The sequence below is a fragment of the Nomascus leucogenys genome, chromosome 8 (genome assembly GCF_006542625.1).
Source record: "Nomascus leucogenys isolate Asia chromosome 8, Asia_NLE_v1, whole genome shotgun sequence".
NCBI classification, from domain to species: Eukaryota; Metazoa; Chordata; class Mammalia; order Primates; family Hylobatidae; genus Nomascus; species Nomascus leucogenys.
Genome location: NC_044388.1, coordinates 110,901,654 through 110,917,070, shown reverse-complemented (window position 1 = coordinate 110,917,070; position 15,417 = coordinate 110,901,654). Strand labels below are relative to the sequence as shown.

The window sequence follows — 15,417 nt, the reverse complement described above, 5'->3', positions numbered from 1 at the left end:
CTTGGGGCCGCCCCATACCTACTGAACCAGGCCCTCAGCAGGGAGGGAGGGGTTGAGGGGGAGCTACAGGGGACCCTGCAAACGGTTTTACGAAAGCTTCCAGGTGGCTCTGAAGGAGGCTCAAGTGTGAGAGCACTGTCAGCCCTTCCCAGGGGCTCCCAGGCCCTGCCCTCTGTCTCCACAGGCTCCCCCGAGGGTGAAGGAGGGTGAAGGAGAAGCAGCTCTCTTAGTTCAATCTTCTCTTGTCACCAGGCTCCAAGCGTGGAGCCCAGATCCACACCTTCCATGCCCACCATGAGCCTGAATGTGGAGCTTTGACTAACGGTGCCCCCCGCTCCCTGCCTACTCTCATCAGAACCAAAGCCCTGGACCAGGCTATGCTCCTGCTTCAATATCTGCCCTGCCTCTGTCTCTCAAGAAAGTGCAGACCGAGGTGATCATGGCTGACCCCCACTAGCACAGCCTTTATTGCATGCCCAGCACCGATCTAATCGACTCCCATGCCTGGCACGAAAGTTGGGTGGGCAAGGCTCCAGGGAGATGACGCAGAGCCACGGGCTCGTGGAGCCTGCCCTGCCTTGGGGAGCATGAGACGAGGGTGGTGTGTTTCCAGGAAGAGTTGAAGCCAACAGAACTTGAGAAAGTGGCGTGGCATCTGGCATCAGTACCATGGCTGGGAGTGGGTGGGAGGCTTGCTAGCTGCACCCAGCCAGCCCTGTGGAACCCCTCACACCTGGGATACCCCTGGGAGGGAGGAACCCAGCTTAGCAGGGTGGCTTTCCCTGAGCTGAGGCAGACAGGCAGGGTCAGGGAAGTTGGGAATTCATCCTTCCAGGCCCGGGTCAGTTCCACTTCACCTGGCATCTGCATCCCTCCCCAGAGCCTGCTGGTGCTGCATGGGCAGTGGGAACTCAGGTGGGGCACAGCGAATGCCGGACGGCCCTATTCCCAGGCCCACATCGACCTCCACCTGCCTCACCTGAGGGGATGGCTGTCTCCTCCATGACATTTGCCATGGGACAGGGTTGGAGCTGGATCAACATGGACTGGCGGCCTGTGGCCCAAGCTCCCACCCTGGTTGTCTTGGCTCCAGCTATGAAAAAGGGGGCCCCCTCTACCCCACTGTGGAGGACCACCTCTTCTCATTTTGCGCTCTCATCTTTTGGAATCTGGGAGAGAGCTGCAGAGGGTCACCTCTAGGATCCGGCCTCCAAGCGCAGAGGGCAGAAGGCTATTCCATGAACAGCATTCCTGGCAGAACTCCAATAGACAGACAGACATCACAAAGGCATACTTGGGAAAGGGATCCAAATGGCTTCTTTGGTACATCTCCACGTTCCACCTTCTTGTGGAAGGTGAGATCTCACCTCTTCCTGGAAGCCTGTCCTGAACACTCCACCCGCTTGGAGCAGGCTCGGCGCTCAGTCTGGGGGTTCCTAGCCTCTGGGTGGCTCTCGGGGGTCGGGGTCTCAGTTGTGAGTCTGGTCTCTGGGTGTACTTGAGGTCATCGCAGGCAGGACATTCTCTTCTCTCAAGATACTCACTTGCCAAGCCAAGGCCGCACACCCCGCAGGTTCTGGACACTAAGAGATTGCTCTGTGATCAGTGGCACCCTGAGATCCCCTGGCCAGCACGTGGTGAGCAGCACTGGTGTGAGTGAGTGCATGACAGTTGCTGGGGCCCTGGGAGAAAGCGTGTCCCAGCCGTGAACTCATCGGGCCCTACAAGCTGTGGAAGCACAGTCTGTTTTGTGGTTGAGGAAACCAGGCAGCCGGACATCTCGCTTCCGACCCATCCCATGCATGAATGTGTAAGAAACACACTTCAGGTCCCGGAGTTGAAGAGCACACAGGCATCGACACTCACACCTCCCGAACCCTAAGCAGGCAGACACAAAGCTGGCACTGCTGCTCCCCAACTCCCACACCCTCAGCCTTGTGGAGTCCCCTCCCCTTGAATCTGGCTGGGCTTAGTAATTTGCTTCTAACCCACAGAATACAGCAAGGGACATGGGGCATCCCTTCTGTGATTGGCATAAAAGATGGTACTTCCATCTTGCTAGCAGACTCTCCTCTTGTGGTTGTGATGGAGCAGGTGGCTGTGCTGACAGGCCAACATCATAAAGAACTGAGGTGGCCTCCAGCCAACAGCCAGCCACCACCTGAGGCCCTCAGTCCAACGGCACTCAAGGACCCGAATGCTGTCAACCACCATGAGTCAGCTTGGAAGCGGAGCTCTCCCCAGATGAGCCCTGGATAAGACTCCAGTCCTGGGTGACACCTTGATTGCAATTTTGGGGCAAGAGGGATCCCAAGGCAGAGACCCCCTGAGATGTTTCTGGATTCCTGACCCTCGGAAGCTGTGAGATGATACATGGGTGTGGTTTTGAGCCTCCAGGCTTTGGGATCATTTGTGATACAGCAGTAAAGAACGCAAGCACGGAGCAGGCTGCCCTTATATGGTCAGCCTCCCACCTTTAGGAAGCGTCTTTGAATTCATCCCGACCCTTCTAAAGAGCAGTCTAGTGGCTTCCAGTTTTAAAATGAATTTGAGGAAGTCCCAAAGGGTAGTGAGAGTCTTGCTCTGTTGAACATGTCAGTTCTCAACAGATGTCGGGGAATTAGCCTTCTCCCAAAACTACGTGATTTCCATTTGTCAATTTGGAAAGACAAAAAGCAAGATGTTTGGGGCAGAAAGTGCGTGTGGCTTTTGTGGAAGTATTCACTCCTGGGATATTACTAGAAAGTGATGTTTTCCTGGCTGGGGTACAGAAACAGTCCCCAGTCTCCAAGAGAGGCTTCTGGGTCATCACAACCCAACCTGAGTCGAGCCAAGGCAGCCTGCAGGTTCTCCCAGCTTGGGAGGGGAGCTGGAAGGAGGGGAGAAGGAACAGGCTCAGTCCCTCCAACCCTTGCCATCTTCCCCAGGCTGAGGGCGTGATGGGGACGGCCCGTAGAGCTGGGGAGGGTCTCCCAAGCCTCAGAGTCCTTTGGATACCTGGCCACACTGGGAACACAGGCTGTGTGCCTGAGCCCTGTATGACTGGAGGGGCTCTCCTAGGGGAGCAGTGTCCCCTTGAACATTGCTGGGAGGTCAGGATGGGCTTCACCAGGCCCCTGGGCAAGGATGGCGATGCTTCCTGCTTATCTTGCAGGCTGCCTTGTCAGGAAATCTGGACAAACATCCATGCCTCCCATGCCTCAGTGGTCACCCCAGGGCTGTGGGACGTTGTCGCAGGGTCTGCTCTTCCCATGTACTACAGTTGCACATCCACCACCCCCAGACAGCCACATCACCTCCCTGGATGGCCTGCCTCGCTTTGATTCGATCCTCGGCCTGTTTCTTCTCCTCTGTTGAAATTGTTCTCATGACAAAGTCTCATTTGTGAGATTGTTGGATCAGAATGAATGGCTCCCTTTTATGCTCCGGGTAGGTTTCATTATATTAGAAATATTTAAATCTGACTCCCACATCTCCATGCAGTAGTGTGTTTCCTATGATATGTATGTAAAATATATGCTTACATTTTATGTCAGCATCTAAAGCACCCACTGTTACATGGTCACACCTCCAACTCCATCTAAAGCACACAATGCTTCGTGCGCACACCGCTAACTTCATCTAAAGCATACACAATGCTACCTGTGCACACCTGTAACTTTAAAGCATACATAACATTGCATGTGCACACTTCTAACTTTATTCAGTGTGGTTTCCTGGATCCCTCTTCAGGAGGTTTTAGTATTTGACTTCATGCAGCTGCAGGCCCAGCCCGCTGTGGGCTCTGACGGGAGACCCCTTCCTGCAGAAGTGAGGGTGTGTGGGAGTGGGTGGGGCTACTGTCTCCAGGCAGCTGAAGTGAAGTCAGCTCCAAGTGCAGCCGAGCAGAGAACCCTATGGGGTGGGGGTGTGGGACCTCACACACTGCAGGTTCTACCACCGCCTCCCTGCAGCTGGCCTGGCTTAGAAGGCCTAGAGGTGGACCTAGAATGTGTACTTTTAGGGGGCTCCCCGGGTGACTCCAACAGGCAGCCAGGTCGGGGGCCACTGATGGACAAACACCAAGAAACACCAGGAGCACTTCTGCTGAGCGCTGGCCTTGTCTCATCAAGAGCCTGTGGCTCCCTGGGAGGTGTGATCCCATGCTTCCTGGGAGGTGTGATATCGTGCTCCCTGGGAGGTGTGATCCCATGCTTCCTGAGAGGTGTGATCCTGTGCTTCCTGGGAGGTGTGATCCTGTGCTTCCTGGGAGGTGTGATCCCGTGCTTCCTGGGAGGTGTGATCCCGTGCTTCCTGGGAGGTGTGATATCGTGCTTCCTGGGAGGTGTGATCCGCGATCCCTGGGAGGTGTGATCCTGTGCTTCCTGGGAGGTGTCATCCCGTGCTTCCTGGGAGGTGTGATCCCATGCTCCCTGGGAGGTGTGATCCTGTGCTTCTTGGGAGGTGTGATGTGCTTCCTGGGAGGTGTGATCCCATGCTCCCTGGGAGGTGTGATGTGCTTCCTGGGAGGTGTGATCCCGTGCTTCCTGGGAGGTGTGATCCCGTGCTCCCCAGGAGGAGTGATCCCACGCTCACTGGGAAGTATGATCCCGTGCTCCCTGGGAGGTGTGATCCAGTGCTTCCTGGGAGGTGTGATCCCGTGCTCCCTGGGAGGTGTGATATCGTGCTTCCTGGGAGGTGTGATATCGTGCTTCCTGGGAGGTGTGATATCGTGCTTCCTGGGAGGTGTGATCTGCGATCCCTGGGAGGTGTGATCCGTGATCCCTGGGAGGTGTGATTGTGTGCTTCCTGGGAGGTGTGATCCCGTGCTCGCTGGGAGGTGTGATCCCGTGCTCCCCGGGAGGAGTGATCCCGCGCTCACTGGGAAGTATGATCCCGTGCTCCCTGGGAGGTGTGATCCCGTGCTTCCTGGGAGGTGTGATCCCGTGCTCCCCGGGAGGAGTGATCCCGTGCTCACTGGGAAGTATGATCCCGCGCTCCCTGGGAGGTGTGATCCCGTGCTTCCTGGGAGGTGTGATCCCGTGCTCCCCGGGAGGAGTGATCCCGCGCTCATGGGGAAGTATGATCCTGCGCTCCCTGGGAGGTGTGATCCTGTGCTTCCTGGGAGGTGTGATCCCGTGCTTCCTGGGAGGTGTGATCCCGTGCTTCCTGGGAGGTGTGATCCGTGCTTCCTGGGAGGTGTGATATCATGCTCCCTGGGAGGTGTGATCCTGTGCTTCCTGAGAGGTGTGATCCCGTGCTTCCTGGGAGGTGTGATCCCGTGCTTCCTGGGAGGTGTGATATCATGCTCCCTGGGAGGTGTGATCCTGTGCTTCCTGAGAGGTGTGATCCCGTGCTTCCTGGGAGGTGTGATCCTGTGCTTGCTGGGAGGTGTGATATCATGCTCCCTGGGAGGTGTGATCCTGTGCTTCCTGAGAGGTGTGATCCCGTGCTCCCTGGGAGGTGTGATCCTGTGCTTCTTGGGAGGTGTGATGTGCTTCCTGGGAGGTGTGATCCACGATCCCTGGGAGGTGTGATCCCGTGCTTCCTGGGAGGTGTGATCCCATGCTTCCTGGGAGGTGTGATCCCGTGCTTCCTGGGAGGTGTAATCCTGTGCTTCTGGAGGTGTGATCCCGTGCTTCCTAGGAGGTGTGATCCCGTGCTTCCTGGGAGGTGTGATCCGTGCTTCCTGGGAGGTGTGATCCTGTGCTCCCTGGGAGGTGTGATCCCGTGCTTCCTGGAAGGTGTGATCCCGTGCTCCCTGGGAGGTGTGATCCTGTGCTTCTTGGGAGGTCTGATGTGCTTCCTGGGAGGTGTGATCCCGTGCTCCCTGGGAGGTGTGATCCTGTGCTTCCTGGGAGGTGTGATGTGCTTCCTGAGAGGTGTGATCCCGTGCTTCCTGGGAGGTGTGATATCATGCTTCCTGGGAGGTGTGATCCCATGCTCCCTGGGAGGTGTGATCCTGTGCTTCTTGGGAGGTGTGATGTGCTTCCTGGGAGGTGTGATCCCATGCTCCCTGGGAGGTGTGATCCCGCGCTCACTGGGAAGTATGATCCCGCGCTCCCTGGGAGGTGTGATCCCGCGCTCCCTGGGAGATGTGATCCCGTGCTTCCTGGGAGGTGTGATCCCGTGCTTCCTGGGAGGTGTGATCCTGTGATTCTTGGGAGGTGTGATGTGCTTCCTGGGAGGTGTGATCCCATGCTCCCTGGGAGGTGTGATCCCGCGCTCACTGGGAAGTATGATCCCGCGCTCCCTGGGAGGTGTGATCCCGCGCTCCCTGGGAGATGTGATCCCGTGCTTCCTGGGAGGTGTGATCCCGTGCTTCCTGGGAGGTGTGATCCTGTGATTCTTGGGAGGTGTGATGTGCTTCCTGGGAGGTGTGATCCCATGCTCCCTGGGAGGTGTGATCCCGTGCTTCCTGGGAGGTGTGATATCGTGCTTCCTGGGAGGTGTGATATCGTGCTTCCTGGGAGGTGTGATCCGCAATCCCTGGGAGGTGTGATCCCGTGCTCACTAGGAGGTGTGATCCCGCGCTCACTGGGAAGTATGATCCCCGCTCCCTGGGAGGTGTGATCCTGTGCTTCCTGGGAGGTGTGATATTGTGCTTCCTGGGAGGTGTGATCCCGTGCTCCCCGGGAGGAGTGATCCCGCGCTCACTGGGAAGTATGATCCCGCGCTCCCTGGGAGGTGTGATCCCGTGCTTCCCGGGAGGTGTGATCCCGCGCTCCCCGGGAGGTGTGATCCCGTGCTCCCTGGGAGGTGTGATCCTGTGCTTCCTGGGAGGAGTGATCCCGCGCTCACTGGGACGTATGATCCCGTGCTCCCTGGGAGGTGTGATCCCGTGCTTCCTGGGAGGTGTGATCACATGCTTGCTGGTGATGGAGAGGCGCAGCTCCCCAGTGGGGAACAACCAGGACCCGGCCCTGGGATGCATGGATTTGGGAGGGCCCCGGAGGCCTGCATGAGCTAGTAGGCACTAGGAGGTAGTGTCCACACTGGGAGCTGGACCCACACAGTGGGCACGTGGGGTGAGCATCCAGGAAGTTCCGGTTGTCAGCCAATTGCACCCTCCCGATGGCCCTGGAGCAGTTGCAAAAGCTTCCTGCTCTCCCATCTTCCCCTTCTCCAACCCACTCCCGAATGCAGACATCCCCGGCCCTCCTGGGTGGCCAGAGCCTGGGACACTCACTAGGACAGCCCTGGACAGCTCGAAGGAGCACTTTGGCCTAGTACGGGCCAGCTCCAGGGACGCCCCCACCTTCCTCCTCATGCATGGATGGGGTTTCGTCACCAAGACATCTGCAGGACAGGAACGGGGCCTCTGGCCACATGGCCAGAGTGCCTCCTCCATTCACGGGTCCCACGTGCAAATGGGCAGACAGGAGCTCTGAGCAGCAGATTCCCCGAGGTCACATGGGGCACTGGTGGTGTCTGAGCCTGGGTCGCTGAGGCAGCTGTCCTCAGCCTGTTCTCACCAGGCCACAGCTGTCGGTGGGTAAACGTGTGTGCATGTGTGTATGTGCTCCTGTGGCGCTGTGGGGGTCATGCCTGTGGCTGAGCATCTTCTGGAATTCTCTCCTCTCACTTTTGACCTCCTCTTCTCAGCAAATCCCATCAACCCCACCTTTGAAACACCCGGAGCTGGAGCATGACACACTCTCATGGGTCTGCGCCACCCCCAGCCTGCGTCTGGGTTACTGCCCCATGTGGCTTCCCTCCCCGTCTCTGCTCAGGCCACACCAGCCCCCTCCCACTTCCCCTCCCTCTCCCCCTCCCTCTGGCCTCTGCCCTGCTGTTCCCTCTCCTGCAAAGCCCTTCCTGCCCACTGGGCTCCAGGCAGAGAGAACCTTCCCAGTGGCCCTGGTCACCCAGGAGAGCACTTCAATCCCCACCCCACACACACTACACACCCCATACACACAGGCGCACACAAGCACAGACACCACATACACAGGCACACACCATGCACACACAGGCACACACACCACACCCACACACACACTATGCAGACACAACACAAACCACACACACAGGCACACACACTATATACATGCAGCACACACCACACACACAGGCACATTTCCCCGCAGGCGCACACACACAGGCACACACCCCCACAGGCACACACACACATATACACACACCAGCACACACACCACACAGATAGGCACACGCACAGACACCACCCCCACACACAGGCATACACCACACACACACACACACACACACACCACACCACACACACCACACACACACAGGCACACACACCACATACACAGGCACAGCTCCCCACAGGCACACACACACATATACACACACCAGCACACACACCACGCAGATAGGCACACACACAGACACCACCCCCACACACAGGCATACACCACACACACACACACACACCACACACCACACACACACAGGCACACACACACAGGCACACACATCACATACACAGGCACAGCTCCCCACAGGCACACACACACAACACACAGGCACACCACACACGCAGGTACACACATACCACACATACACTTCGCATAAACACAAATAGCACATGCAAAATACACACACCACATAGCACATGCACACACATGTGCCATACACACATGCACATCACCCACACACACACCCCGCACACATGCACATTGTCTCCTCCCCTTTACATTCCCTCAGGTCTCATTCCTCTGGGCACACCTCACCCCTGCCTTGTGGGTCTTGGTCAGCCCGTGTCCCCTGGAGTGGCATCTCCTTGAGGGTGGGTTCTCCCCTGCTGCTCCCACCTGGCACACAGCAGGTGGTCAACGAACTGCCACTGAAGGAATGGGGGAATGAATGGATGAATGAAAGAGTGGATGGATGGATGGATGGATGGATAAATGATGAACAGATGGATGGATGGATAGATGAGTGGATGGATGGATGGACAGATAAATGATGAATAGATGAATGGATGGATGGATAGATGAATGAATGAATGGATGAACAGATGAATGAAACGGTGAACGAATGTGTGAATGGATGGATGGATAAATGATGAATAGATTAATAGATGGATGAATGGATGAATGAATGGATGAATGAAAGGGTGGATGAATGGATGGATGGATGGATGAATAGATGGATGGATAAATGATGAATAGATGAATGGATAGATGAATGGATGAATGAAAGGGTGGATGGATGGGTAAATGATGAATAGATGAATGGATAGATAGATGAATGGATGAAAGGGTGAATGGATGGATGGATAAATGAATAGATGGATGAATGGATGGATAGATGAATGGATGGATGAAAAGATGAATGAATGGATGTGGTGGCAGATCTCCTTGGGGCCAGCGGGAGGAGGAAGGCAAGGAAGGCAGACTGGGGGCATGCACCCTCCCTCCAGGATTCCTTCTCCCCAGGAAACTTCCCAGAGCTGTCACCTACAACCCTGAGAAATCAGGGGACTCCCCTTGCATGACGGGTGCGAGGGGAGTCCCACAACTCTGGGCCACAACTGTGCCATGGCTCAGCCGCCAGCCTCCCTGTGACTGAGAAATCAGTTGGATCCCAGCTGTCCTGGGCCCCAGCCAGGCAGGTTGGCTGAGAGCCAGGTGTCTCTATGCACATCTACATAGAAGCCCACCCGTGGCCCACATGAAGGCCACTGTCTGGGGCAGGCTAGGATCTTAGTGGACAAGGGCCCTGGCAGGCAAAGAGGTTCCCTCACCCCACACCTGGAGCCCAGGGGCCCAGCTTTGCAGGGACAAGGCCTCTTGGCAAAGCCTCTGTGCCCCGCCAAGCTGGCGTGCACACACTTTCCCTCCTGCCTGCCTTCCTCTCAGTCATGCTGAGGACACCCTGAGGGCCCAGGGCACTAGTGCTAGGATAAAGGGGGCTGAGGGACGTCTCTTCCAATACAGGAAGTTTGAATTAATTCCCGCTCCGGATGGCGAGTGACAACCTGCTTTCTCTTTCATGGGGACAGACATTTTGCCTCATCCAGCAAGGATCAACTTGGCACTCTGGGAACGCTTAAAACGAAAGGACAGTGATCACCCATTCCTGTTGGGGCATTCCACATGAATCCCACCCTGGGCTCATGAGATGCAGCGAGCTGCGACACAGCCCCGGCCTCAGCGCTCCGTCTTTCTCAGGGGCGTGGTGGGCAGGGAGCGGATCTCATCTCCTCCAAGGCTGAGACTGGGGACTGGCACCCTGTCTTCAGGAGACCCAGCCCAGGCCAGGACATGCTCAGGTGCTCGCTGAGGAATCGCTGGGGTCATGACAGTGGGAGGCAGAGGTGTGGGGGCTGAGCCCAGCTGCTCTGCTCACGTTCCTGGGGACACACATTGTGAACACTCATGAGGCACCAGGCCCAGTGCGGGTTCCTCCAGCCAAGCTTGCAGGCAGGTGCTTTTATCAGCCAGGCTCTAGGGGTGAGGCGAGGTGCACAGAGGAACCAGGGGCGGGCCTCACTTGCGAGCCTTGGCCTTGGTTGCCTCACTCGGAGGCTGAGTTCACAGTGCTTGCCTCAGATGAAGCTGGCAGGTAGCTGAGCTCTGTGCCTGCAGGCAGCAGGGAGGAGTTGCATTGTAACCCCCTGGAAGAGAGTCACTCTGTCTCCAGGGCGCCCCCAGCAGGACCTTGGCTTTCCCCTGGCCCAGCTTCACTTAGCTTGTCCTGGAGCTTGACCCGGGGAAGAGAGGGCCCTCCGGGTTGCCGGCCTCTACCTGGTGGTGCATTTAAATGAAATCCCTCTTTCCAGTCATCTCTGGAGCCAGTTGCAAAGGGAGCATCTCCAGAGGCTGCACCCAGGAAGGGGCTCCTGCCCCAGCAGGAGTGTCTGCCAGTATCTCAGCTCCTGGGAGGCTCCTCCCTTCCCAGGCTTCCCTGCCCACACCCTCAGGGCACTTCATAGGAGGGGGCAGTACCTGGAAGCAGACCTCAAGCCTCTTGCTGCCTGGGACGGTCAAAGGGTCATTGTGAGTCTGAGCCACCGACTCCTCCAGACCAGGCCGGGGCCCCTCTGCAGGATGCCTCTCCGGAGGACAGATCAGCTGCCCACCTGTGCGATTCTGGCCGCTCCACCAGCAGGCACCATGCTGACTGTCCGCCCACCTGCTGTGCTCTCTCTCCTGCTCTGGATTCGATGGCAGGGACCTTCAGACCCGTCAACCTTTGATGACTGTGAGCGTCCATTGCTGGAGTCACTTTCCCAACTCAAATGTATTTATTAGGCGCCATCCTAATCTACTCCAGGATTTTAAGAAAGGGATGGGCTGCTCAAATTCATGATGACTGAGTTTTAACTGGCGTTTGTCGTCTCTCAATGTGGTCTTTAAACAGTTGATGTTGGGAAACGGTTGCCTCTTCCAACTCTGCACATCCTTGATTCGTGGGCTGTTTTCTTTCGTTCCTGGCTCTTCCCAGAGCTGGTCTGCCATGTGGTACCTTGCCACACGGAGTCCAGGCATCCAGCCTGCCCACCATCATTTCATGTCGAACCTCCTCCCCAAGGGTTGCAAGCTATGAGTTCATAATTTACCTCTGAGCTATCACAGTGATCAAACAATCGTACCCAATGTTCTGCCTGTGGATGACATGGGTCAACAGCCTCCCATCCTCTCACAACAGCCCCAGCTTCCCTGGGCAATGCTGCAGACCACCTTTCTGTTGTGCAAGTCGCCCCATCCTTAAGCACCTACACAATTCAGGATCACCTAGGTTACTGGCTCTCCGGCTTGACCGTGCAGCAGAGTTGCTCAGAGACCTGCTTTCAGATGACTCAGCCTTCTCCCACAGCATCTGGGCCAGCAGGTCTGGGATGGGGCTCAGGGATTGGCACTTCTAACAAGGTGGTGCCATGGCTGCTGGTCCCCGGACCCTGCTGGAGACCCACTGGCCTAGGTTATTCGGCAGAGTAATAAACAGTCCCTGATATCAGTGGCTTTAATAAAACAAAAATGTGCTTCTCCTGCTCCTGCTACCAGTTCTCACCAGCTTGGCAGGGGGCTCACTCATGGAACCTACTAGTGATGCAGCCCCTCCATGAAACGTGGCTGGTGCTATGCATGAGGAAATCACACCTTCAGACTGGAAGAGGCAAATGACATGTGGGCTCAAGGTCATCGGCTGGAATGAGCCCCATGCCTTCCCCGACCCCTAGCCACAAGGAGCCAGGAAGTCTAATCCAGCTACACAGCTGGAAAGGCAGTGCTGGAGCGCCTCCAGAACATTCCCGCAGGGTGTTGACTGCCCGGGGTGAAGAGTGAGGCCAGCACACGGTGGTGTGGATGCCCAGCAGTTGCTGAAACACCTTTTGGGCTGGTGCCCGGCTACGTTCTAACATCCTCCCAAGGGCACAAAGCTGTCCACACCAGCCTTGGCCACTCCTGAGGGACAAACTCCACCTAAGAATGGCCGGGGCCATCCCTTCCTTTCTCCGGGTGGCCAGTGTGGTGATCTCCAGAGCTCCTAGCGTCCTGGGACTGTGTGCAGTCCTGTCTGGGAGGGGCCTGGCCACCCCTAAGAAGACAGCCACTCACATCTGTTTACGGTGGAAACAGCCAACTCGATTTATTGAAAAACTATTACAATTATTCCTTTGTTACACAAGTTTAGAATATTTTAAGATATCCTTTCCTGGGCATTAAAGTTAAAACATATGACATGTCTAGCGGATTTTTTGAAAATGTTCAATGTGTCATTTGACATTGTATTTCAAAAGGCCTGATGTCCTAGAAACTTTATCTTGGGTTTTTTGCTTACCATTTTTTTCTTTTCACCAGCATTTGTCCAATTATATATATTGGGAAGAAAAAAATTACACCAAAAGAATTTCTGCAAATATAAGAAGTAATTTTATTGCAATATACTGTGGCTAGAGTGGTCTGGGGAGAACGGGACACATTTTGAAGTTCAGTACAAATTATAACAACTTGGAAGGGACCACAGAGGAAGAAAATGACAGGAGAAAAGGACAAATTGGATGGGATGAGAAACGAAAACAGAATCACATGACCTAGACGCAGTCCACGGGGGTCGCGGGACAGTCCTCGGCTATGGCTTTTCTTTTGAAGAGGTGAAGGGGACAGTCATTGGCACATGCTGGCATCCTGGGCTCCAGAGACTCTCTAAGCCGGACTTTTCTTTGGCAAGAGCAAGACTTGTTTTCCAGGGAAATTTGGAAAATCCGCGTTGGTGGTGTTTTGTTCCTCCTGGGTGGCTTGGTTGTGGCTTCCTAAGCTGGAACTGCATTCTGGTGGTGGTGGGGGTGGGGGACAGCACCAGAGCCCCACGGGCTCACCCCGAGGGCTCAGCCTGCATTTCCCACGGTAGAAGGAAAAGGCGCTGCACCTGGGCAACTTTTCACAGTGAAGAGATCGCCTTTCCTGGCTGCCCCTCGGGTCCTCCTGCCCACAGACGGCAGCCCCCCGACCTCGATGGCCAGGAAAGGGTTCCCCAAAGGGGACCTCACCCACCCCGAGCTCTGGAGCCGCTGACGCTCGCATCCAGGACATTTGAGATGGGAATCCAAATCGGCTACTTGGAAAAGATGTGCTGCAGGCAGCCCTGGAGAGACTCACGGAGTTCATTGTACATTACTCCATCTACCGAGGCAGCGCATGGCACGACTGAACGGCTTGGAACAAACACAGAAATTAGCACCACAAACATTCAGGAACCAAATACAATCTGCTATGGTCACACCACAGACAATGCAGGAAGAGGCTTTTTATTGCTTGTGTGTGTTTTCAAATCAAGTAGGCACAACCCAGTCCTCATAACAGCCCTCGGGAGTGGACGCACCGGGGCAGGGGAGTGCAGGAGGGAGCGTGCTTGGCTATCCTGCCCAGTGGGAAGGAAAAGTGACGTGCGTTGATCTTAAAGTCCTTGGCAATAGACTGTGGAGGCAATAACAGGATAAAGAAAGCGGGGAGAATCAGGCATGGCCAGGTACCCCGGTGCGCCTTCAAGGAGACCTTAAAACAGATAGCACCACAAGAGACAAGTGTAAAAAATAAGCACCAATTTTCATTGAGTTATCACCTACAAAAAATGTGGTTTCCCTGCCCTGGACATTCTCCCATCAGGCTCTGCGGGAAGAAAAGCGGAAAAAGGAAGCAAATAAAATTAATCTAAACCTGTGTTTTAGTCTAAGTGCATGTAGAAAAAAGTAAATTACCAAATTTTTTCCCTCCCTATTAAAAAAAAGTCTAGAGCGAATCAAAAACTGTCTGAAAAGGAGCACTGGTACCTGCTTTTCAACGGCAGCATAAATTCTTGCTGCCCCGGGCAAATTTCTAATTTATTGCACGTTCTTGGCCAGGGCGGGGGTGGGGAGACTTCCTATTTCTAATCAGAACCGTACTGCAACCCAGAATCCATGCCTCGCCCATTCTGTCCGTGGGACTGAGACTGGGTTTCCGTGCATGATTGAAAGCCAGGCACACTGAACATTTATAACAATACAATACAAATATTTACTTAAAACTCACAAAAACATAAGCACCTTTAATCCATCGGGAAGGCACCTGCAGAATGACATTTGGCCTCTAAATGGATCGTGTTGGAGGTTGTTAAAAATGGAGGCTTTGGTGATGGTGGGATGACCTTTCCAAGGCTTACCTTGGACCATTTTTTGAAGGTCAGGGGAAATACACATCTTCAAGTTGAATTTAGAAAAAAATGTAGTGTCCAAATCTGGCAGTCCCTCCCCCAACCCCTGCGAGACCCCTGCGAGCTATTCACAAACAGGATGGGTCGGGTGAGCTGGGGGGCTGGAGGCGTGGCCCCGCTCCCGGGGCGGCGCGTGGGTGTGGACAGAGCGTGGGGCGGGCCCAGGCGCTGGGGTGCAGCTAGGTCATGTGATTCGGCTCCGGGTGGGGGCGCGGCTCCTTCCCTCTGTTCTCTCCGGGCTGGGGTCCCATGCCCCGCGGTGCCGAGGCGCAGATGAAGTCAGGCGGGAGGGGAGGGAGAAGCCTTCACTGTCCAGGATCAGGACGTGCACGGGACACTCACGAACGAATGGCATGCTGAGGTCACGAGGTTGCTCTCGGGAGCCCGGGCTCGGCGGCTCCTAGCCCATGAAGCAAGCCGGCCCCACTTCAAATCCAAATTTCTGTGACGCTTCACCGAAGTCATTGAACATGATGTCCACGATGGGCACCTGCTCCACTTTGGGGGTGTCGATCTCCAGAACCGTCTTCTGGTAGCCTTTCTTGGTCTGGGGAAGAGGGAGACAGGTGGCCGGTGGTTAAGAATGGGGGGGGGGTCTTGGGGTTTACCAATCGCCCCCCACACTCTGGCTGGCTCCGAAACCCCGGCTGGTGTCCTGTCTCCTACCCACGGCTGCGCTTGCCCGGGCAAGTGTTGGAGGAAATATGGCTGATCAGAGCATGCACTTAACCCCTGTGGATGTCCCAAAAGTCCCCCTTGCACAGGTGGGAG

At 55.7% G+C, this 15,417-nt stretch overlaps 1 protein-coding gene across 2 annotated transcripts in view; it reads right to left on the bottom strand.

Annotated features, from left to right (window-relative positions):
- Window positions 1–12,804: 12,804 nt before the first annotated feature.
- Window positions 12,805–15,417, bottom strand: part of COL5A1 (collagen type V alpha 1 chain) — a 207,332-nt gene continuing 204,719 nt past the window's right edge. For both annotated transcript variants that reach the window (XM_030818145.1, XM_030818146.1), the window contains exon 66: window positions 12,805–15,193. In XM_030818145.1, the coding sequence (XP_030674005.1) occupies window positions 15,047–15,193 (147 nt within the window). In that variant the 3' untranslated portion in view covers window positions 12,805–15,046. The remainder of the gene's footprint in view (window positions 15,194–15,417) is intronic.